A 24,643-nucleotide genomic window follows, 5' to 3' on the forward strand; every position below is an offset into this window, starting at 1 on the left:
AAACAAAATGGGGAAAGGGGAGCCAACTTCACTAGGTACTGTATGCCTACGTTGGAGAAAAAAGTACATTAGGTCAACTTATAACTATGTTTATCCAATTGTACATGTTTCTACCGGTAGCTTGCAAAGTAAACATTATCAGCTAACACAGTATTTTTTGGTTTAGTTTATTTATTACATCGCCGGCAATTGCGCCCTTCTGCTGCTTGACAGGACGGGAAATTAACCAAAACCACTCATACTTGTCAGGTATAGTTAACTTTTATATCATTCAAATATCCAATTAATAGTGGCCAATATTGATATATATTGAGGCTACTGTTAGGTTCTAAATATCAGTTAGAAATCGACGGACACTATAAAAGCTCCAACCAAGTTTATTCACCCCAAAGGATCGAACAGCTGAACAAACAAATATCAGATTCTCACAAACACTGACATTTAACCCTTTCTCCTATGCTGAGCCCCTTACACATCTGAACAGCCAATACACCTCTGTTGCTATCCAGAAGATTAGTGATATATATATATATATTCTTCCTCACTTCATCTAACCTGACCTCTGCCCAAATTCCTCACTCCTCCCCAACTCACGGCTGTCATGGTGACTGGTACCAGACTGTCTCTTCTCCTCCCATAGGATCCCTGATGGCTAACAATAACATATCCAATACATTATCCTCTCTCCCTTAGTGAAATTAATAAGTATATTTCATGATTCCAACAGTTAAGAAGTCCGAACCCATCACTACCGTCGAGTATATGCAATTCAAATAGCCTGATCAATGTTTACTGATCATGAAAAGCCTACAGTTACTTTAACACTGATGATAGAGCTAAATGTGCACAATTGTTTTACATGGAATAATCTGACATTTGTAGTTGTGACTGTGCTCTTGAAGAGGTGATGACATTACAACCAAATAGTTTACATTTATTTAACAATCCCTTAAACGGTAAGTAGTTGTCAATGGTTCTAGCAGAGCTGGAGGTCTCCTTGCCCCCCAACAACCAAATGGAACGCTCTGCACCATATCTGGGTTTCGATGCAAGGTGGGTTATAACATGGACTATAAGCAGTGGCAACCCATCCTTACAGATGGTCATAAATCTTTGGGTAAATAAACTCAATGCAATTACCTATACATTGGATTTGCTTAGCATTTTGACAAAAACATTGTGGGCCACACTATCTTGATTGTCACTTGACTTAAAGGGGAACTCCAATCAAACTATCTTTTGGTATTTTCCCCAATAATCAACTGTTGATACAGTCCCAAAAATGTTTTGCATGTCAGCAGTCAAGTTCAGGCAAAGTATCACCGGCCACATCATGATGATGATGCGTTTTGAGATGTGGCTGGTAACACTTGGCTTCTTGAACTCCAATATCTTTTAAACTTGACTGCTAACATGCAAAACATGTTGTGATTGTATCAACAGTGGACTAATGAAAAAAAAGACCAAAAGATAGTAAGTGGAGTTCTCCTTTAAGTGCCCAGACTCAAGCAATGAATTAATGAAGCAATGAATCACTGATTTATTAATATCGGATACACAGTGAGCACCAACACTTACACAGCACTTTGTTTAATTTAAAATAATGTTAAACTGATGTTAAAGAACAGACTGTCATCTTTAATTTGAAGGTATTTTCATCCATATCGGGTGAACCATTTAGAAACTACAGCACTTTTTGTACATAGTCCCATTTTAGGGGACCAAAAATATTGGGACAAATTCACTTATGGTGTATAATAGTCAAAAGTTTAGTATTTGGTCCCATATTCCTAGCACACAATGATTACATCAAGTTTGTCACTCTAAACTTGTTGGATGCATTTGCTGTTTGTTTTGTTTGTGTTTCAGATTATTTTGTGCCCAATAGAAATTAATGTCATTTTGGAGTCACTTTTATTGTAAATAAGGACAGAATATATTTCTACATTCATGTGGATGCTACCATGATACCAATGATAGCAGGCCTTTTTTCCTGTGCCAATCAAATTGGAACAACATTGTTTGTTATCAAAACAATAATAAGCGTCCTGGGATTAGTTTAAAACGACCCGCGACATGGTTTGTGAAATTACTCGGGGAAAAAAATATAAATGCAACATGTAAAGTGTTGGTCCCATGTTTCGTGAGCTGAAAAAAATATGCACAAAAAGCTTATTTCTCAAAAATGTTGTGCACAAATTTGTTTACACCACATGTATGGGGTCATGTGGGCGAGCGGTTTGCTGATGTCAACGTTGTGAACAGAGTGCCCCATGGTGGCGGTGGGTTATGGTATGGGTAGACATAAGCTACGGACAACGAGCACAATTGCATTTTATCGATGGCAAAGTGAATGCACAGAGATACCGTGAGGAGATCCTGAGGCCCATTGTCGTGCCATTCATCCACTGCCATCACCTCATGTTGCATGATAATGCATGGCCCCTTGTCACAAGGATCTGTACAGAATTCCTGGAAGCTGAAAATGTCAGTTCTTCTATGGCCTGCATACTCACCAGACATGGTCACCCATTGAGCATGTTTGGGATGCTCTGGATCGACATGTACAACAGTATGTTCCAGTTCCCGCCAATATCCAGAAACTTCACACAGCCATTGAAGAAGAGTGGGACAACATTCCATAGGCCACAATCAACAGCCTGATAAACTCTATGCGAAGGAGATGTCGCGCTGCATGAGGCAAATAGTGGTCACACCAGATACTGACTGGTTTTCTGATCCACGCCCCTACTTTCTTTTTTTTTTTTTTTTAAAGATGTCTGTGACCAATCGATGCATATCTGTATTCCCAGTCATGTGAAATCCATAGATGATGGCCAAATTCATTTATCAAACGATAGATTTCCTTCTATGAACTGTAACTCAGTAAAATATTTGAAATTGTTGCATGTTGTGTTTATATTTTTGTTCAGTATACCAAATGCGCGCAAAATCAGAGGTAGAAAAAAAAAAAAGGTAGCTCCGGTAATGAGTCATTTTTTTATTAACCGTTTGATCTAGAGAGGAGCTGTTTTCTTTGCTGTAAAGCGGCAAGTATGACTGTCGCAAAGCTGTTTTTCCTCTGGCACTGCTGTGTGACAGCAAACTTGCAAAGCCTATAAGACTGGCCTGTGCACTTGGTTAAACCCAGAGGTTAAATGACATACAATGTATCAATTTTGCTTGCTCTGCACACGCTGCTCCAAAGTATTAAATGTACAAATGTAACAACAGAAGACTGATCAGGGTATGCATCCCCCCCCTTGCCATCACGGCTAAATTATATTTTAAAAACTGATGAAGGAATGGATGTGCAGGAAGAGCAGACGGAGAGAAACAGGTGAGTGATGGCTGGAATGGGATGGGCTGGCGGATTACAGCTGCTACAAGTGATATGGCATGAAAGTTAAGTGGACATTATTGGACCAGCACATACAAGAGACTAGTTGCATTTATTTCTTTTTTTTTACAGAATTTATAAACAAAACTAACTTTATACACATTTTATAACAGGCGCCAGCGCCTCAGATCGGTAGGACTGAAAAATGTGTTAGTATTATATGAAGCGATAATCTATAAATGTTGGTATCATGTTTTGGTACCGTGATATTACTGTGGTACCGGTATACCATGCAACACTAATTCACATTAATGTAGAAGTGTTTAGAAACATATTCTATTCTTATTTACAATAAAAGTTCATCCAAAATGACAATACATTATTTACCATTGAGTCTTTTGTGACCAATAGAAATGAAACCACAAAAACAGCAAATGCATCCAACAACTTTATAGATTCAGAAGCTTGATGTAATTATTGCATGCTAGGAATATGGGACCAAATACTAAACTTTTGACTACTTTTAATACACAACAAAAAATGTGTCACTGTCCCCATACTTTTGGAGATCACTGTATTAGCTCTGGTCAATGACTTGTTAATGATTGAGAACCCATTAAGGTGCACGATTTCTCAAAGTGCACTTGTGCAATCCAGCATTTCACAACATCCGTTTTATAAAATCTATTCTACATCTATCTTTGGTCATGATAGGAAAAAGGCATCTCTAGGTAGACTAGGTTCAGGGAATAACCCTTGGCGAGGACTACGAGCAGGAAAAAAAGTGTGTCTTATGGACTTCATTTCACAGAGGCCTCAGGTGAGCTCTGCCTGTTTAGTGCGTGGCAGGCGCAAGGCAGTGATCCCCCCTGTCAGCAGCAAAGCAGACACAAGTAGAACTGGTATCACACAGTTGGTGTCCACCAGCTGGCCAAAGACTATGTTACCCATGATGGCTGCCACTCTGCCTATTCCTGTGAAGAAGCCCAGAGCGGAGGACCTAAAATAAACCAAGATTGACAGTGAGCACAGTGGGAGAGACAAGACAATCAGCCTGGCAAAGTGCCTTTGCTGGGAAATTGTTTAAAAGAAGGCTGTATGGTAGCTTGGTCCCATTACATGTCATAGGAGTTGGCAAGACAGCAGAAACAGATCTTGGACCAGTCGTGACAATAGAGCACCAATAGAACCTGTTCTAAAGTGGACCTGGGGCTTTCCCACCCGGACCCAATATGCATAAATACGTTGTTTTTTTTAAATACAGAGACCCGTTCCGAACGGACCCGAGGACAACTAGACCCGTTATGTACTGTCGTGGCCAAAAGTTTTGAGAATGACACAAATATTAATTTTCACAAAGACTGCTGCCTCAGTCTTAAGATATTTTTGTCAGATGTTACTATGGAATACGGAAGTATAATTACAAGCATTTCATAAGTGTCAAAGGCTTTTATTGACAATTAAATGAAGTTGATGCAGAGTCAATATTTGCAGTGTTGACCCTTCTTTTTCAAGACCTCTGCAATCCGCCCTGGCATGTTGTAAATTAACTTCTGGGCCACATCCTGACTGATGGCAGCCAATTCTTGCATAATCAATGCTTGGAGTTTGTCAGAATTTGCGGGTTTTTGTTTGTCCACCTGCCTCTTGAGGATTGACCACAAGTTCTCAATGGGATTAAGGTCTGGGGAGTTTCCTGGCCATGGACCCAAAATATCAATGTTTTGTTCCCCGAGCCACTTAGTTATCACTTTTGCCTTATGGCAAGGCGCTCCATCATACTGGAAAAGTGTTCCTGGATGGTTGGGAGAAGTTGCTCTCGGAGGATGTGTTGGTACCATTCTTTATTCATGGCTGTGTTCTTAGGCAAAATTGTGAGTGAGCCAACTCCCTTGGCTGAGAAGCAACCCCACACATGAATGATCTCAGGATGCTTTACTGTTGGAATGACACAGGACTGATGGTAGCACTCACCATGTCTTTTCCGGACAAGCTTTTTTCCGGATGTCCCAAACAATCGGAAAGGGGATTCATCAGAGAAAATGACTTTACCCCAGTCCTCAGCAGTCCAATCCCTGTACCTTTTGCAGAACATCAGTCTGTCCCTGATGTTTTTCCTGGAGAGAAGTGGCTTCTTTGCTGCCCTTCTTGACACCAGGCCATCCTCCAAAAGTCTTCGCCTCACCTGCCTGCTGCCATTCCTGAGCAAGCTCTGTCCTGGTGGTGCCCCGATCCCACAGCTGAATTAACTTTAGGAGATGGTCCTGGCGCTTGCTGGACTTTCTTGGGCGCCCTGAAGCCTTCTTCACAACAATTGAACCGCTCTCCTTGAAGTTCTTGATGATCCGATAAATGGTTGATTTAGGTGCAATCTTACTGGCAGCAATATCCTTGCGTGTGAAGCCCTTTTTGTGCAAAGCAATGATGACGGCACGTGTTTCCTTGCAGGTAACCATGAATGACAGAGGAAGAACAATGATTCAAAGCACCACCCTCCTTTTGTTATTCGAACTCAATCAGCATGACAGAGTGATCTCCAGCCTTGCCCTCGTCAACACTCACACCTGTGTTAACGAGAGAATCACTGACATGATGTCAGCTGGTCCTTTTGTGGCAGGGCTGAAATGCAGTGGAAATGTTTTTTGGGGATTCAGTTCATTTGCATGGCAAAGAGGGACTTTGCAATTAATTGCAATTCATCTGATCACTCTTCATAACATTCTGGAGTATATGCAAATTGCCATCATACAAACTGAGGCAGCAAACTTTATGAAAATTAATATTTGTGTCATTCTCAAAACTTTTGGCCACGACTGTATATATCTGGTCAGATCCAGAGCCTGTCTGATCCGATTGAGGGAAGCAGCAGAAAAGTAATTGTTTAAGCTAAAAAGGAGCTGAAAGCGAGTGGGGTGTCGCTCTAGCAGGCGGGGGAGGGGCTGTACTGTGAGCAAGTGACATGGGGAGCAGGGAGGAAGAGACAGCAACCAACCATGCCGACTTAGTAGACTAATAGCTGACGTAGCTAGGTTATTTATCATCAAATATGATTACGTAGTATCTGTCTTGGACTGCATCAAACCGGGAGAAGCTAGTTAAGCTAGCTAACGTTAGCTAGCAGGCTAACTGAGGCTGCAGCGCATGCGCTTCTTCATCCTACAGTTACAAATGACAACAACGTCATTCTGAATATTAAGTAGCAGCCTGCCTACCTGTTGGCTCTTGGTTGTTGTAGCCTATCCTTCTCCTCTTCCATTGATTAGATATCTCCTAACTTTTGTCAAACACGGAGTGAGGCTCTATGACTTGTACGGGCCCTTCCGGACAAGTCCGTTAAAATTACACATGCCCGAGGCTCGTGACAATCATATTAGGTCAGACCCGTGACTTTATTTAGAATTCTGGATCCGGACCCGCTCGGGTCTCGTGTATTCGGGTACAGGTGGATTCGTGAAGCCTTCTAGTCCATAGGAGTTGGGAAGGCAACACAAACAGATCTAGGACCAGGCTATTATGATGGTGTATGCAGTTACCGTAGCTGGGTGGGGTAGAGCTCAGTGCCCAACACGTCCAAGGAATTCCAGGCCACCACAGACACTCCACTGAAAACACAGGAGATGAGCAGACTCTGTGCTTTCGTCTTCACCTCGTAGATGAGGAACACACTCACACTGGACAACAATAGGCTGCAACCTGGGACAGAGAGCACAGTACATACTTCAAAAAACCAGACGGACACACACGGGGAATAGAATCCATGCCAAGATGGCTTTGGTTGGAATGTGGTTCTAGGCTAGCAACTGTGACTTGATTCCTGCATAGACCACAAACATGGGTTAACTGTGAGAGGTTTCGGATCAAAGCGTCTGCAAATGGCCATTTTATGACACCATTCCCAATGCTGCAAAATTATTCTGATTGAGCCACAATGTCACTGAAACTTCTAATAACTAAATGCATTTTTTGATCATGCCCTACTGTCTTTTAAGAAGGGAGGGGAAAACAACTCACAAAGCAGGGCCTTTCCTCCAATGACGTCCATTAGGAGAACGGTGAAGATGTTCCCTGGTAGGTTTGAGGCTGCAGTGATAAAGCCCTCCATGTACACTGCGAAAGGAAGCAGTCCAACACACACACTTAGTTTTCAATAAATAAAAGTGCCAGTAAAGTACCATGAAATATACTTTTTTACTTGAATAACAAACTTTGCAAAATGTTATAGATAGCACAATATTTCATCATTAAAGAGAAACTGGTGCCCACAGATTTATATAACATACATAGCTACTGTTTACACATAACCTTTTTCTGTAAGTCTGACAGGAGTGAACATTTTATTGAGAAGTGCATTGCTCCCGTGTTTTGTACACACCTGCTGTTTTAACTGGGTAGCAGCTTTGGTTGTCATGGCTTTGTAAGCGAGACACATTGGCACAGGGTGAGCCTCCATCCTCTGCTCTCTTGAAAAGCTCTGGGAACCACATCCACAGCCCATAGTATCTACACACACACACACACACACACACACAAAAGGGGTTAGGACACGGGATAACTACCCCCTGAAATATGAGATGTCAATATTTTTGTATATTTGTGTCAAAAAAGTCATCCGTACATACAGTATGGATAACAAGGACAGCTGAAGACAGACAGATTGTATTAAGGAGAGCTGAGACCCACCCAAATGAGATGCAGTAGAATATGACGACCAGACATACACTTCTAGAGGCCAACTCTCCAACAAACAGCTGTCTTATTGGTGCCAGGCCCTGCAACACAAGCAACATTGATTTAAGTGAAAATAAACATGTCCTACATATAAGTGTTATTGGAATATTCACACACTGGGTTTGTATTTTACTTTGTGCTGAACCTCATGTGATAAAGAAAAACCTGAATGTAAAGGCCAACAGTATGCATGTATATAGGGGATCTGAGATGCAGCATAAAGTACAGTACAACATTTCCTTCAGCAAATCCATTCGTTTTGAAGCTGTGATACCCCATCGGAGGGTGATCCAGATGTGAAGAAAAAAAAAACATTATGAGAGGGTATTTGTGTATGTGCCGGTCTCCTATGTCTGTGTGCACGTGTACATGTATGCATGGTGTTACCTGTTTGAGGAGGTTGACAAAGCACCAAGTGTGTGTTCCACCTCTCCTAGTCTCCCTCTCTTTCTTCTCAGAAGGGATATGCAGCCCACAAATCTGTAAACGATACAGAACACACCATATTTAACATATCAAGTGAAAAGTAGTAGCATCATTAACATATCTACATATCATATCATATATCATATGTAAATGTAAATGTAAATATCTAATTCTACTAATAAAGGAAGACTATGATTAGTAGAAGTATGTTTACTGCTTGGCTGGAGCAAAAGCCTGCAACCACACTGAAACGTGAAGGGTAAGGGCCGTATCACGGAAGTTCAGCGTTAAAGCGTGATTTAAATTTAAAGGCAATGTTCCCGTGTTAGCGGAGACTGCATTCATCACTGCATATATTGTCTCAATTGGAAATTACCTTTCACATTTCTATCTCGCCATCTGTAACACTTAAGAGATACAGATTGAATAGAGACCCAACATTGATCACCTCTGGTATATGAGCTAATACAGTATGTGCAGTTAATCGAGGCCAAAACAAAGGGATCTGAAAAGATGATATCAACAGAATTGGGCAGATTTTAGTACAGGGATATGGGGAGCTAAAACATACTGTATGTCTGTCTAACTTGCAAGTGTGTTTTGCCATTACTGTGAAGAGGGGCCGATCAGAAAGGCCACGAGTGCCAATTTCCCTCTACTTTTACATAACGTGCTCCATGTGATGGGCTGTATTTATTTACAGAAAGATGGAGACACGTGTTCAGGAAGAATGGATCGGTTTAGAGATATTTACTGCTTGACTGGAGAAGCAACCACTATACACTTACAGTAACACAGTACATGCAGTTCATCAAGGCCAAAACATTAAGAAGTGATCTTTCTAACTTGGAATGTAAAAGTAATTTTTCCATTGGGGCCATTACTGGAAAGAGGGAGCACAAGTGATGGCCACATTTAAAAAATAAATAAAAAAGTGGGGACAAAAATGGCCCATAAAACACATTTGACATCCCTGGTCTAACTGGTCCCTCCAAGACATGTACTGTATATTGAGCAGGGTCCACAATATGAAGAATACCTAATCCTAAACTGATATGTGATATAAAAATCATGTATTTGAACCCAGATCTGGCTGTACATCCATTCTGCGACCGGAGTGTGTAGGGCCTGAAAGCTTCTAATGGACTGATGAGGTCATGAAGTCATGACATAGGAATGAATGGTGTCACGTGATCGATGGCTTTGTACATTCATATAGTCATTGTTTTTTAAAGACTTTCGTCAATGTTAAATTAAGTACTTAAAATTAAGTTGTTAAAATGTTATACTTAAAAATATATTTCTTTGAAATGTCACACATTTGGATTGCAAAATATTGTATTCACGTAAGGGGAAGTTCAGGATTTTATAACTTGGATGTTTTATGGTTCCTCATCCTGAAAGTAGTCTATGACATGTGACAGGAGCCACTGTAATCCATGGTTCGATTTTCCATGGTTTCTTTAAACAGCCAGTAGAAACTTCTGCTATCTATATGAAAAACTTCTCATTCATCATCACCAACAAACGACCAAGTCATGTCGAACCTTGAAAACATGAGACCGCTTTTTAAGTTTTGCCATGCAAGTGCAACCACCTTTACAACCACCCCAGGAGGATCGGGTGGTTCAAAGGTAGGATTCATTCTGGTAGGTTAGGTAATACCTGGCAAAAGTCAACATTAACCGGCACAACTACGTAGTAACGTTAGCTTGCTAATGATTGCAACAGCTACCGTGGGGTGCGCGAGTATGGGCGGCGTCGATTATGCTGAGTGTCATTATTGTAACATTTATAACGTTTGCACATGTCAGATTTCAATCGTTCAGGAGACGAAATAATGCTGGAGTCCAAAGGCGACAAACCGGGAGAAGCAGGTTGATAACTATGAGGGTTTGCCTGATTGCTGACCCTACCATCCGGTAGCTGAACAGGATAGGTACATTTTACCTATATCCATGTAGTACATGAGGACACAGTGCTTGCTTTGTAAGTAAGCTAGGTGTGAATCTATGTTGTGATTCAACATAAGACTTATTGCAGGTTATTTTACTGATTTAAAGATCATGGACTATTTCCCTGTTTTATATTAGGATACTTTTTATTAGATTTAAATAATGTTTCCATATCTCAGTATCTTTAGAGTATCCTGTGAGGCAGATCAAAGTGCCCTATGGTCAGGAGAGCAGCTTCTTGAAGGTTTTGGGGGAAACATTCCCCCAGATGAATCCAAATGTAGAGGCCTTTAAGACAGACAGGAGGAGGCTCGTTCCCCTACAAAAAAAGGATTGTTGTCAAGACAATGGAGGACAGAGATGGTGTGGTTGAATTGGTAGCTCAACAATTTGTCCAAGGGAGCATGCAGGTGGCCTTGGAGCAGTAAGTCAACTCTGTCATAAATCTGTGAAGTACTTGTCATTACCTCCTCTAACGTAAGTATTTTTAATCAGTCCACCCCCCTAAATTGAACATCAATATATTGTCCTTAACACTTATTTTAAATATACATACTGTCTCTAAACCCATAACAGGTTCAAATATCATCTCAACTCTTTTGGGCTGCTCGAAGCATTGGGGACCCACCCAGGCAGCTTCCGAGCACTGTTTGAAGGACTCCATAAAGCCTCCCACTGCCAGGGACCTGTTTAAAGTAACCTATTCCATACCTGGCGGCAACCGGCGGTGTTTGAAGTACGACACCATCTGCCGTTGGTTCAACTGGCTGGCTGAGGTGCAAGGTAAAATAGTAAATTGTTCAAGTTTATCGGTAACTGCATATTATTCCATTTTGTGATTTAAATATGTATTTTAAATGTTTTACTGTGTACTCCTCAGATGGAGAATGTCCTCCTCTAACAGTGGTGATGGTGTTGGGAGTTTGCTACTGGGGCAACGGTGGGTTTGAGGACACCCCCAACCATCGAATTCCTCCACACAGCGCGAGGGCTTCTCGCTGGGCAGCAGAAGAAAAAGTACCCAGAGGCAAACACGTGTGCTGTGACACTAAGGCTCCCTCTTCATAGCACCTACAATGCCTTTAGGGAATTCATGACCTCCGGTATTGTGAATTCACCACATTTCGGTGTCGCATAAAAACATTTTTATGATACATAATTGTATCTAGTAGCACTAAATTACAGTAGCAATTGAGTGTTTGAAAATGTAACTACACAACATTTTAAGCATTTATCTACTTACATCTATTGTTTGTACAGTGCATTGGGAACGTATTCAGACCCCTTGACTTTTTCCACATTTTATTACATTACAGCCTTATTAAAAAATTGATACAATTTTTTACCCTCATCAATCTACACACAATACCCCATAAAGACAAAGCAAAAACAAGTTGACATTTTTGCAAATGTATAAAATAAAAAAAAAGGGAATATTACATTTGACCCTTTACTCAGTACTTTGCTGAAGCACCTTTGGCAGCGATTACACCATAGTCTTCTTGGTATGACGCTACATTTTTATTTATTTAATACATTTTAGAATAAGGCTCTAATGTAGCAAAATGTGGAAAAAGTCAAGGGGTCTGAATACTTTCCAAATGCACTGTATTTACATATTGGCTGTTATTGTTCACTTAATGATCATTCAAATTAAATGATACAATCCATATTGCTTGTCTTGGTGTTAAAGGTTAGTTTTTTTTAGTAACACTTTACTGACACTTCACTAATAACCAATAGCCGTTGCTGTTATTGACTGAAGTACTGCTGCCATATTGCAGCCAACTCATCCAAATCTGATCATTTGATGTCCTACATTAAGGACAAATTAACTTCAGCTATTATCATTTAATTAGAACTACATGAAATAAGGCTTCCCATCCACTGCATTAAGTGACAGCTCCACTTCTGGAAACTGCACCTTCGTAGTGACTTATCGAATTTCAAATGCATTGATCTAAGAACTAGATCCATTAGTCCTAGGCTCTCCAACCCTGTTCCTGGAGAGCTACCCTCCTGTAGGTTTTCACTCCAACCCTGTTCCTGGAGAGCTACCCTCCTGTAGGTTTTCAATCCAACCTCAGTTGTAACTAACCTCATTAACTTATTAAGCAGGTAATTATTAACATCAGGTGCACTAGATTAGGGTCGGAGTGAACCTACAAGACAGTAGCTCTCCAGGAACAAGGTTAGGAGCCCTGCACTAGTCCATCTTTAACCACATAATTTGAGATGTCACAATGTGTCAACAATGTTATATTACTAACTTTAATAGGTTGCTGTTAAACACAATTATATAAAATGTAACGGGGCGAACCACTATCTTCATAGTTTCTTTTTTTTAAACTATAGGGCGTTCTCCACACTATTTATTTTAACAATTTATAAAAGTCCCGATTGGGCATTACAAAAATGTAAGTTCTGTTTTAATAATGTTCATTCAGAATGTTCTGTTGTCCTTCCACAGCAGGCACGCTCTGAAGGCTCCAATCCAGTGCTTGCAGTAGGCCTCTCCTGGGTCGTGTTGTACTGAATGGAAGACAAATATTGTGTCAGCAGATGGAATGCTGTGCTAAAGTGCCATAGAGCAAAATACAATAACCATAGGCCGTATATCTTAACAGTACCTGAGTCTCTCCAAATATGACCAAACAGAATCGTACTGGAATGGGGAAGTACTTAACAAAAGTTAAGGCCACCTGTGTCTAAACTCTGGTCCCCATCCGTTTAGAGTTGAAGAAGTCTATCGTACCTTTCTAGAGACCAAATCATATAGTGTGTGAAAGAGGGGGAATGTTAGTATTATAAAATGTATAATAGCATTATGAAAATGAACAGATTCAAAGGAACGAGTGGCGCTAAAGATATAGCGTCCAATCCCTCATCCCAGTAGGGGAGTATGTAGTAAGTCAGGTTGGAGTAGGAACGAGTGGCGCTGAAGATATAACTGCCATAACCCTCTGTCAACTCCCAGGCTGCCTCTGGGGCCTTCCAATGGGATTATTGTCCGCAACAGTTCCATCTGTGTGTTGCTGATGGTGAACTAGAGTTGTGGCACAATCACCCATTCCGACCAATAAAGAGCTGCGGTGCCAGTGGTTGGAGGAGCGGAGGTGGTGGTTGGAGGAGCGGAGGTGGTGGTTGGAGGAGCGGAGGTGGTGGTTGGAGGAGCTGAGGTGGTGGTTGGAGGAGCTGAGGTGGTGGTTGGAGGAGCTGAGGTGGTGGTTGGAGGAGCTGAGGTGGTGGCTTGAGAGCTGATGGTGGTTGAATTTGGGGCGAACAAATCCCTTACTGCTGGAGGAGGTTGCCAGGGAACCCGAGACGAACAACTGCAGAGGTGACTGCCGTTGTTCAGTCCTCAGCCCAGGGTGGTTCCACTGACTGGCAAACACAGCAAGATCTCTGTTCACCCGTGGCAGGAACACAAAGTGCAGTGCCCACAGGTGCACCTCATTGTTGATGTCGATGATCTGCTCCATCTCCAAGGTGAACAGGTCATGGTAAACGTTGGAGACTCCATGCCAGATGTCCCCCCACAGGCGCTCTATCCTCTGGTTGTGAGTGCTCCTTCCTCTGAGGGCATTTCCCCTCTCACCACCCCTGAACTGCTCCATGAAGGCACAGATATGGTTGTTTTCACCACCCGGTGTTTATCTCACCCGGGATGGTACTACGTAGCTGGTGATGGCTGCTTTGAATGACTCCATGACTGTGGCACTCCTGTTGTTGTCAGAGGCCTTCAGAAACCCAACAAGTCTGCTGTAACCATCCACAGCACCATGGATAACAATCCTCCACCTAAAAAACATGATACGTTTGTTTTACAAAAACTTTTTTTCCCTCATATAGTGACGCCATTCTGTTTTTATTGATATCAGCTCTTTGATCCTCTCATCCAGCTAAGCGTCTGACAACAGTGAGGACCTGAAAAGCTGAAAATTACTAAATACAAAAATAACACAAAAAGATACATCAATCAGGAATGTGATCAAATCTAGAGAGGATGTAGAGATCTCCCTCTTGTGTTACAATTGCTTTATTCAATTACTTACCTCATGCGCCGCTTGAACACAGAGTGCGACACATTGAGAACATCTGCCATTTGTCTGATGGTCATATGACAATCTATGAGGAACTCAAGCTGCTCCTTGGTGATGTGATACCGCCTTCCCTCCAAAGGCGCTTGATAGGATACTGAAATAAAAAAAATACAATAGATAATTAATTACAAAATACACTCCTAAAAACTTTAGATTAAAAGACTATAAGAGCACCATATAGAATTTAGGAACAGCATTATAAACCAACCAAATGTTTTATTTTATTGATTGACTTGACAAAGGAGACTTAACACAGGACAAGTAAAATGATAAAATCTCAGCCTTTGCCACTCATGCCTTACAACAACAACAAAAAATGATACAAATGTAACAACTTGCCATCTCTGTAAGGTTCCGTTGTTGGATGTAATTTGCCTCTTGTAGGAACTCCTCTGCAACAGCAATTAGATTGCTGGCCATCTCTTCATCAAATGACCGCTTGCCCACCGAAGGCTCCGCAACATGTTCTCTAGCCTGAAAAATAGACCGCAGACCCGATGGGTCCAGTGACATTTTTATCTGTATGTAGTTAACAACTCCTAAAGTGTTCTCTTGTCTAAACTGTGCCAACTCGGAGCCTCCGACCTATGAAGACAACCGTGCATTAACAGGCGATGCAGTTTTAACTAACGTACTTTAGCTACAAACTAGCTAAAAAAAATCTTAATTCAACATCGCTAGCTAGCTAACGTTACTGTACAGCAGTAACTAGTTAACGTTTTATAGATGCCATAATTAACGTTAGATTATGAACAATTAACGTTAGCTAGCTATCTTGAGTTCAGTTAAATATAAATGGCAGGCAGATCTAACGTTAGCTAGCTAACGCCGTTGGTAGTTTGGTAACGTTAGTGTTATATTATGTAGTTACTTTTTTTTGCAGCTGTTACACCACTCACTCTCAACACCTACGTTAGATAGCTAGTTAACATTAAGTTAACGTTACCTGGCCATTGATGGTTGAAGTCCATCTCTTCTGTCCGTGAGCAGCAGTCTGGTGCAATCAGAGGCGGAAGATTTACAATTTTCGAGAAATTGGGCAACCATTGTTAACTAGCTAGCTAATTTGACCTCGGAAGAACAGAAGTTGAGTGAACGTCTTTGATCAGTACCTGAGACTTGGCCGGAGTCCAAACGACCTTTATGCAAATGTGATCATCAGTGACAAAATCTAAGACTCATAGCATAGGTATCGGTGAATCGTTGTGACATATGAAATACGAGTGAGAGTGTAATCAATGTGTAATAACTACGTACAAAATTAATGAACGTGTTAAATTATTATGTGACGTGGAGTCATATTCAGGTCCTGATTATTTGACGCGTCAAATAAAATATATATTTTTGACACACAAAGACCCAAAAGGCGCTCCATAATCATTAGCCACCACTAGCTAACAATCAATGGAAGTGATCGATGCAATGTATATATTAATTGGCAAATCAACGCAATATTTGGTTCGACGTTACTTAAAGGTGATTTGGCAATTATTTCAAAAACATTGCACGATTGCCCCTATCACTTCCATTGATTGTTAGCTAGTGGTGTGTGTGTGTCAAATCAAACTTTATTTGCCACATGCGCCGAATACAACAAGTGTAGACTTTACCATGAAATGCTTACTTACAAGCCCTTAACAGTGCAGTTCAAGAAGAAGAAAATATTTACCAAGTCGGCTAAAATAAAAAAAGTTCTAATAGAAAGTAACACAATAAGAATAACGAGGTTATATACAGGGGGCACCGGTATCGAGTCAGTGTGCAGGGGTACAGGCTAGTTGAGGTATTCTGTACATGTAGGTGGGGGCGAAGTGACTATGCATAGGTAACAAACAGCTAGTAGCAGCAGTGTACGGGGGTCCAATGTAAATTGTCCTGTGGCGATTTTTATGAATTGTTTAGCAGTCTAATGGCTTGGGGGTAGAAGCTGTTGAGAAGTCTTTTGGTCCTAGACTTGGAGCTCTGGTACCGCTTGTCATGCGGCAGCAAAGAAAACAGTCTATAACTTGGGTGACTGGAGTCTCTGACAATTTTATGGGATTTCCTCCGACACCGCCTATTATATAGGTCCTGGAAGACAGGAAGCTTGGCCCCAGTGATGTACTGGGCCGTTCGCACTACCCTCTGTAGCGCCTTATGGTCAGATGCCGAGCAGTTGCCAAACCAGGTGGTGATGCAACCGGTCAGGATGCTCTCGATGGTGCAGCTGTAGAACCTTCTGAGGATCTGGGGACCCATGACAAATCTTTTCAGTCTCCTGAGGGGGAAAAGTTTTGTCGTGCCCTCTTCACGACTGTCTTGGTATGTTTGGTCCATGATAGTTCGTTGGCGATGTGGACACCAAGGAACTTGAAACTCTACCCGCTCCACTACAACCCCGTCGATGTTAATGGGGCCTGTTCCTGTAGTCCACGATCATCTCCTTTGTCTTGCTCACATTGAGGGAGGGGTTGTTGTCCTGGCACAACACTGCCAATTCTCTGACCTCCTCCCTATAGGCCGTCTCATCGTTGTCGGTGATCATGCCTACCACTGTTGTGTCGTCAGCAAACTTAATGATGGTGTTGGAGTCGTGTTTGGCCACTCAGTCGTGGGTGAACAGGGAATACAGGAGGGAACTAAGTACACACCCCTGTGGGGATCTAGTGTTAAGGATCAGCGTGGCAGACATGTTGTTACCTACTCTTACCATCTGAGGGCAGCCCGTCAGGAAGTCCAGGATCCAGTTGCAGAGGGAGGTGTTTAGTCCCAGAGTCCTTAGCTGAGTGATGAGCTGAGTGGGCACTATGGTGTTGAACGCTGAGCTGTAGTCAATGAACAGCATTCTCACATAGGTGTTCCTTTTGTCCAGGTGAGAAAGAGCAGTGTGGAGTGCGATCGAGATTGCGTCGTCTGTGGATCTGTTGGGGCGGTATGCGAATTGGAGTGGGTCTAGGGTATCCGGGAGGATGCTGTTGATGTGAGCCATTTCAAAGCCCTTCATGGCTACCGACGTGAGTGCCACGGGGCGGTAATCATTTAGGCAGGTTACCTTCGCTTCCTTGGGCACAGGGACTATGGTGGTCTGCTTGAAACATTTAGGTATTTCAGACTCGGTCAGAAAGAGGTTGAAAATGTCAGTGAAGACACTTGACAGTTGGTCCGCGCATGCTTTGAGTACACGTCCTGGTAATCCGTCTGGCCCAGCGGCTTTGTGAATGTTGACCTGTTTAAAAGGTTTTGTTCACATCGGCTACCGAGCGCGTTATCACACAGTCATCCAGAACAGCTGGTGCTCTCGTGCATGCTTCAGTGTTGCTTGCCACAAAGCGAGCATAAAAGGCATTTAGCTCATCTGGTAGGCTCGCGTCACTGGGCAGCTCGCGTCTGGGTTTCCCTTTAGTGCGTAATAGTTCAAGTTTATGTAAATTCCATCCAGATGCAGTCAGTTTAATTCTAAACATTTTCAATTAAAAACTATTTAGTAGTCATCTGCTCCTCAAAAATAGAAATCCCTGACCCTTTTTCACACTTTTTACAGTGTCCACTGAAGCCACAGATATTTAAGAGATGAACAGGTCTATTGCAAAAACCGCAACTACTACTTCCACCATCACTTTGGATCCTGATGTTGGAGCAGCCGCGTTAAGTGTTCCTTGTTTCTTCAGTAACCGACATCATTCTAAGTCTCCCCACTAATGTCTATGTCTGATAGTGAGGGGAAGGTTTGGTGGCCTCAGACTTTTTTGCTCTCAATCTCGGTGTCTGAAATCTTCGTCTGCTTGTGATTCGCCTAAGCCTATCTGGACCAACACGTTCTACGTGTTCTTCGACATACTACTGCATTTTTCCTAGTTTTCATGTTCATTGGCCAGCCCGTGTTCTAATACTATATCGGTGTGAAGTGCTACCTGGCAGTGGTCTGCTCTGTTGTCTTCCTGAAGTACAAACACCATGTTCAGGGTTGGCTTGCTTGACCTTTATGTTTGCTGCTGAAAGGAGTGATACATTCTACTGTATCTTAAGCAGTTCCCTGGTCTGGTTCTCTGAAGTTGTTCTGCTGTTTGACCGTTCTGAGAGGTCTGAAACCTACTGGGCCGCGGGAGGGGGACAGGGACAAAGAACATGAAAATGAGGGTCTTCAGGATCATTTTGATTATCCTAGTTACAATACTGATTAATTATCTTCCGATGATAGTGGTAATAGTAATGCAAGATTACTTAGAATTCACACGGGGTATTCTTGCCAGGGCAATTAGTTTGTCTATTGTAGTTGTGACTGGGTGTGTGCAGCCCCTCCGATACCGCCTTAAGGATGGGAAACTCCCATGTATCAGGGGTCCTAGAGGGAAATGTTTCATGACCTGTACTATTCATTTTCACATGTTATAGTAACATAGTACATTTATCAGAGTTTGTATGGAACATGAAGGTCCATAATTTGCATTAATAAAGTATAATATTTTAGATTATATTTGATGATTTGTAAGTGTGATGAATCACTTCTAATTACTGAAACATGTTAAGCAACCATCTAAAAATAATGTTATCAATAAATTAGTAGTCCAGCATTTTTTTCAACATTTACAATTACAAAATTTCTAAGCATTGTAGCCATTTAACTATTAATAAAGCATTTATCAAGCATTAACTTATTTAAGAAGTTATTATTAAGTAACTTTAATAACTCTAAATTGATACCTTGATGTTTAGATTGTAATCTTTATACTCAATAAATGTGCCTGCTGAACTCCACGTTAAACATTTTTTGAGTAAAACATTTTAACAAAACCAATATCTTATATATTAAATATGAAAGTTTGTTATACCTGGAGAGTTATGGGATGGTATACATTGGGGTTCACAAACCTTTTGCTTCATAACCCACCAATTGACGTGTCTTTTGAGTGGCAAACCCCCAATAAGGGTTGAGCTGTGACGCAAAGCAACACATGGATCATCCTGACCAAAAGGTTCTTAAGGCCCCCAGAAGAAAAGTGCCGGTTCTGAGCAGTGAAAAAACATACTCAGACCAAATATAATAAACTAATTTAACATTCAAAACATATAACTCTTGTGACTAATTTTAAGCAATTTACTAATAATGAAATGATGAGTATCTATGGGCAAAAAATGTCAAATCGTGTAAACCCGCGACACATCTGCCCCGACACACAGTTTGGGAGCCGCTGCACTAAGGTACACATAGTACGGTACATACTGAGAAGGTCTTGAGACTGCCTCTGTGGTTTATTGCAAACATCCTGCAGAAGACACGTAGGGCTTCGATCTCACGGCCAGCCTTGCAAAGAAAGAGAAGTGTGTTTAATGAAGAAACAAACCAAAAACCAGATATTATTTTGTAAACTAACTTGTGGAACTTGGTTGGACTTGTATACAAGGCTAAGTGTCCTATTGTATTATTCAGAAACACTTATTGGAGCTCTACTGTATGACTGGCCTACTGTTACACAAAAAGGCGGTCTTTAAAGACAGCATTTTGGATTTTAAAGATTGGTGGCCTGTAAGCACTGGTGTACCTCCATGAGGAACCGGGGGCTCTCAGGCATGGCCAGACTGAAGATGAGTGCCGATGTGAGGCTGGGGACAGAGCACAGCACCACAAACAGCCTCCAGCTCTGGAAATCCAGCCCACCCAAAGAAAAGCGGACCCAGGTCCGGGGGATGACCAACCACGCCAGGCCTGTAGGGAAAACACACACCCAGACGCTTACCTAAATGTTCATTAACATCATATATTGTGACTTTCCATAAATAATTTGCATTGGAGCAAAAGTGTGCAGCTAGACTATTTGTTAATGCATTTCCATTAGGTACACGTCTCACGAATGATTGACACACAAACAGAAAAATCATATTACTGGACATTGGTCTATATTTTATGCTTTTAACGAGCATGTGGACCTAAACATTGCCTACAGACACATGCAACAGTAATCATCTCTACCTCCCTCAAGCATTTGACACGAGGACAAACATCATCTGACTAACAGAAGACAATGTGTAGTAATGGTGTCAACTGCGCACCTGCTGCCAGAATATTCCCTGCCATCCAGAAGGTAGCCAGAGCACTTATCATTGCCCCTCTCTTCAGCCGGGGCTGAAACTCTGAAAAGTAGGAGAAGATGACCGGGATTGAACCTCCCACCCTGGAAAAGGCAAATGGAAAAGACTTGTTAGAATCCACTACACAATTAGAGTACCTACACAGTAGATTTCCAAAGTGTTAACCGAGCAGTCTAGGTATTTCAATGACAACTGTCTGTTGGCAAGGGTGAGAGGGGAACATATGAGTAGCCTATGCCCTGGAAAGACACTCTGGTGAAAGTTGAAATTAATCCTTTAAATGAAGAGGACAGATGCAACTTTGAGTGTTTGTAAAATGATTCACATTACATTTCCGTGTTGGAGTCTTTGTGGATGTGTGTGTGTCTGTACCATCTTCATTAGGTCCAATCAGAGGGGTATGTAATGAAGTGCTTACCCTACACCACTGATAAACCGTAGTAGAAGGAAGAGCCAGAACCTGGGGGCAAAGCTGGCCAGCGCTCCAAACACTCCGTTCACTGTCAGGGACATCACCAAGACCTTCTGGCGCCCCCTCTGGTCAGCCAGGTAACCCCACATGTACCCACCTATCATCATTCCTATGGGAACAAAGGGCAAAAACAGAGCACAGAAAAGTCAGAGGCCTCATTTAGAAAAAAAACAAATTATGCACAGAATTCTTACAAACATTGTTGCTATTCATAAACCTTGAACTTGATGTGAAATTTGGTTTTACATGTGATTGATGATGAATGACTTGGTTGTTAAGCATGAGTCTTATCACACTAATAGAACCCTGGTTAAGTCTGCACTTACATATAAGTAATACAGCAGCATCTGTAATCAAGTGAACTGATATTTAGGCCTACTTTAAAATGTGATGACTGAATTCGTTAGTTGAAATTATCTAAACTATTTACCCATATAAGCTATTCCTTACCGAGGAAAATGTTGGCCGTCAGTAACCCCATGTCTGAGGAGCTGAGATGGAGGTCACAGCGGGCCGTGGGCAGCAGAAAGGAAACACACAGGATCTCCACCGCATCACTGGCATTGGCCCATCCACACACCACCAACAGGAGCCCATGGAACAAACCAAAACCTGAAGGTGGGGCGCAGAGACCAGACACTACAGGAATACTGTTCATTTTCTAATGAGAATACAGTGTGATGTCTGAGACTGAGGCATCAGCAGTGTATTCACTAGGAACCAAACAGAAGCAAACTTGCTGAAACTGGAAGGGATCTACCTGGGGTGTATTCACTATGAACCAAGCGGAACCAAACAGAAGGAAACGGGGAGGGACCTACCTGAATTTCTCTTACAGAAACTCTAATTTTAGTTGAAAAACGTTTTCCATTATGATGGTGTGCACTAATGAATTACACCCCTGAACTTGATCAATAAGGGACGTTTGCTACGGTTTGCACTTTAAGCAATAAGGCCCGAGCGGGTGTGGTATAACCCCAGAGGTGCCTTATTGCTATTATAAACTGGTAGCCAACGTAATTAGAGTAGGGGTGTGGTATATGGCCAATATACCATGGCTAAGGGCTGTTCTTACACATGACGCAATGCGGAGTGCTAGGACACAGCACTTAGCATCGGTATATTGGCCATATTTCACAAACCCCCGAGGTGCCTTATTGCTATTATAAACTGGTTACCAATGTAATTAGAGCAGTAAAAATAAATGTTTCTTCATACCCGTGGTATACGGTCTGATATACAGCCAATCGGCATTCAGAGCTCAAACCACCCAGTGTATAATGACTAATATACCACAGCTAAGGGCTGTTTTTATGCACAATGCAAAGCGATACAGCCCTTAGTCATGGTATATTGTATAAAGTGCATTTGGAAAGTATTCACACCCTTACATTTTTTCCACATTGTTACATTACAGCCTTATTCTAAAATGGACACAATTAATTGTTTTCCTCATCAATATACACACACAATTGCCCATAATTTAGAATTTTTGCATATTTATAAAAAAATAAAAACAGATACCTTATTTACATAAGTATTCAGACCCTTTGCTGAGGCTTGAAATTGAACTTTGGTGCATCCTGTTTCCATTGGTCATCCTTGAGATGTTTCTACAACTTGATTGGATTCCACCTGTGGTAACACACCTGTCTATATAAAGGTCCCACAGTTGACAGCGCATGTCAGAGCAAAAACCTAGCCATAAGGTTGAAGGAATTGTCCGTAGAGCTCTGAGATAGGATTGTGTCAAGGCACAGATCTGGGGAATGGTACCCCCAAAAAATTCTGTAGTAGCATTAAAGGTCCCCAAGAACAGTGGCCTCCATCATTCTTAAATTGAATAAGTTTGGAACCACCAAGACTCTTCTTAGAGCTAGCCGCCCAGCCAAACTGAGCAATCAGGGGACAAGGGCCTTAGTCAGGGAGGTGACCAAGAACCCGATGGTCAATCTGACAGAGCTCCAGAGTTCCTCTGTGGAGATGGGAGAACGTTCCAGAAGGACAACCAATCAGGCCTTTATGGTAGAGTAGAGTGGCCAGACAGAAATAATCTCCTCAGTAATAGGCACATAACAGCCCACTTGGAGTTTGCCAAAAGGCACCTAAAGGACTATGAATACTTATGTAAATGTGATACATTTCAGTTTATGGAGTATTGTGTGTAGATTTGGGGGGGGGTTGCCTTATAGCTATTGTAATGAAACAGTAGGGAGCAGGTCTCGAACCCTCGACCTAGCCCGATGTCCAGCGCGCTATCGACTGTGCCGCAAAAGCATGCTCGTGCTGCAGAGTCGATTTCCGCGCTTATAAACCCAGGGTCATTACACTATTATAAACTGGTTACTAGCGTAATTAGAACAGTAACAATTAATAATAAGCATTCAGGGCTAAAACCACCCAGTTTATAATAATGAATACACCTCGTGTTACACATCAAAATCAAAATACCAGTAAAGTCTACCTGCGTCCTCAACAGCTTCCTCATATGTTCGTTTTCTTTGTGTACTTCTCTGAACATCATTTGCATTGTCTCCAATACTCCTCTCAAAAATAACTTCACCTGAAATGAAAAAAAAAAAAACATGCGTGATAAATAGCTTTGTAAATTGTATAAGCATAAATTACTCAAAACATTTAATGGAAAACATACGTCTGATAATGCAGGTACACCTACTACATGTTGAATTTGACATCAGAATTACATTTTTAAGCTAATAAAGAGCACACAGGTTGGACTAGTTTACGTGGGCGACTGCATGAAAGTTCCAAGTCTACCAGGTGGAGTTTACGCATGTACCTTCATCCGAGTCGAGGCTAGCTAGCTCCAGATGGCTGGTGAGAAGTGGCACTCGTGCTGCATCATCGCCGGACGCCTCTATATGGATATGTCGAGACATAGCCGATTGTTTCATCAAGCTAAAGCACCAGTACGACCTCTTGTTTTGTAGACTACATATCAGTGTACACTTTCTTGATACATAGTAACTGTATTACCAGAGAACCACATATTTATCCACACACAGTTATGGAGTGAACCAAAAGATGATCCATTATATTGACCAGATACTCTAGTGGCCGCTCTAACAATGTAAATAAATGTATTTAAAAAAAAAAAAAGGAAGGCAGTCGGAGGAGGCAAGATCAGGTGGGACCATTCTAGCCAATGAGAGGGCTAAACGTGAGTGACAAAAACGCACAACTCCGATATTAAGTGTTGTTTCTCAAAGTTGCCGGGATGTCACGTGTCCTACGTATATCAGTACACGCGTAACAAACCACGCATGACAAAACTTCGATTATATCAAATAAGCCACATGTAGCAAATAAACCATTCAACTTTTTGTTAACCAAATTCGACACTCTCATTGACCTCCATACAAAAACTCCTCGCTTGGTGAACGGAAAAACGCCACATGCCGGAGTAGACAAATGTTGGGCTAAGTTGCCCCTCTTGCTTCGCCTCTTCCTCTCTGAGTGAACTGAACCGACTTCCTGTTTTAAGAAATGGATGAGCTGTTAGCCTTCTTCGGTGGGGTTTAACGGCGGTTGG

General features: G+C 41.8%; 1 protein-coding gene and 1 long non-coding RNA gene across 3 annotated transcripts; one reads left to right on the top strand and one right to left on the bottom strand.

Annotated features, from left to right (window-relative positions):
- Positions 1 to 3,433: 3,433 nt before the first annotated feature.
- Positions 3,434 to 24,584, bottom strand: sv2 (synaptic vesicle glycoprotein 2). Of its 2 annotated transcripts, none has more exons than XM_014124015.2 (13): positions 23,744 to 24,584; positions 23,555 to 23,653; positions 21,541 to 21,702; positions 21,037 to 21,199; positions 20,580 to 20,701; positions 20,072 to 20,235; positions 19,753 to 19,833; positions 8,456 to 8,548; positions 8,021 to 8,109; positions 7,713 to 7,840; positions 7,352 to 7,447; positions 6,874 to 7,033; positions 3,434 to 4,340 (listed from the first exon to the last, which is right to left on the bottom strand). In XM_014124015.2, exons 1-13 carry the CDS (start codon positions 23,784 to 23,786, stop codon positions 4,157 to 4,159), a joined length of 1,584 nt encoding a protein of 527 aa, XP_013979490.1. In that variant the 5' UTR covers positions 23,787 to 24,584; the 3' UTR covers positions 3,434 to 4,156. The 2 variants fall into 2 exon arrangements, with proteins under 2 accessions (XP_013979490.1, XP_013979489.1); XM_014124014.2 differs by having other exon boundaries at positions 23,891 to 24,583.
- On the top strand, positions 9,904 to 12,119 carry LOC123724439 (uncharacterized). Its single transcript, XR_006756991.1, has 2 exons — positions 9,904 to 11,232; positions 11,330 to 12,119. It is a non-coding gene; the product is annotated as an uncharacterized lncRNA (long non-coding RNA).
- Positions 24,585 to 24,643: the final 59 nt, after the last annotated feature.

The sequence above is a fragment of the Salmo salar genome, chromosome ssa10, assembly GCF_905237065.1.
Source record: "Salmo salar chromosome ssa10, Ssal_v3.1, whole genome shotgun sequence".
Classification (NCBI taxonomy): Eukaryota; Metazoa; Chordata; class Actinopteri; order Salmoniformes; family Salmonidae; genus Salmo; species Salmo salar.

Coding starts and splice junctions, on each gene's coding strand:
- sv2 (XM_014124014.2), bottom strand. CDS start 24,005: ATGAAACAATCGGCTATGTCTCGACATATCCATATAGAGGCGTCCGGC. Junction 21,200..21,540: donor GACGGCCAACATTTTCCTCG/GTAAGGAATAGC, acceptor TTGTTCCCATAG/GAATGATGATAGGTGGGTAC. Junction 7,841..8,020: donor TTCTACTGCATCTCATTTGG/GTGGGTCTCAGC, acceptor GTGTGTGTGTAG/ATACTATGGGCTGTGGATGT.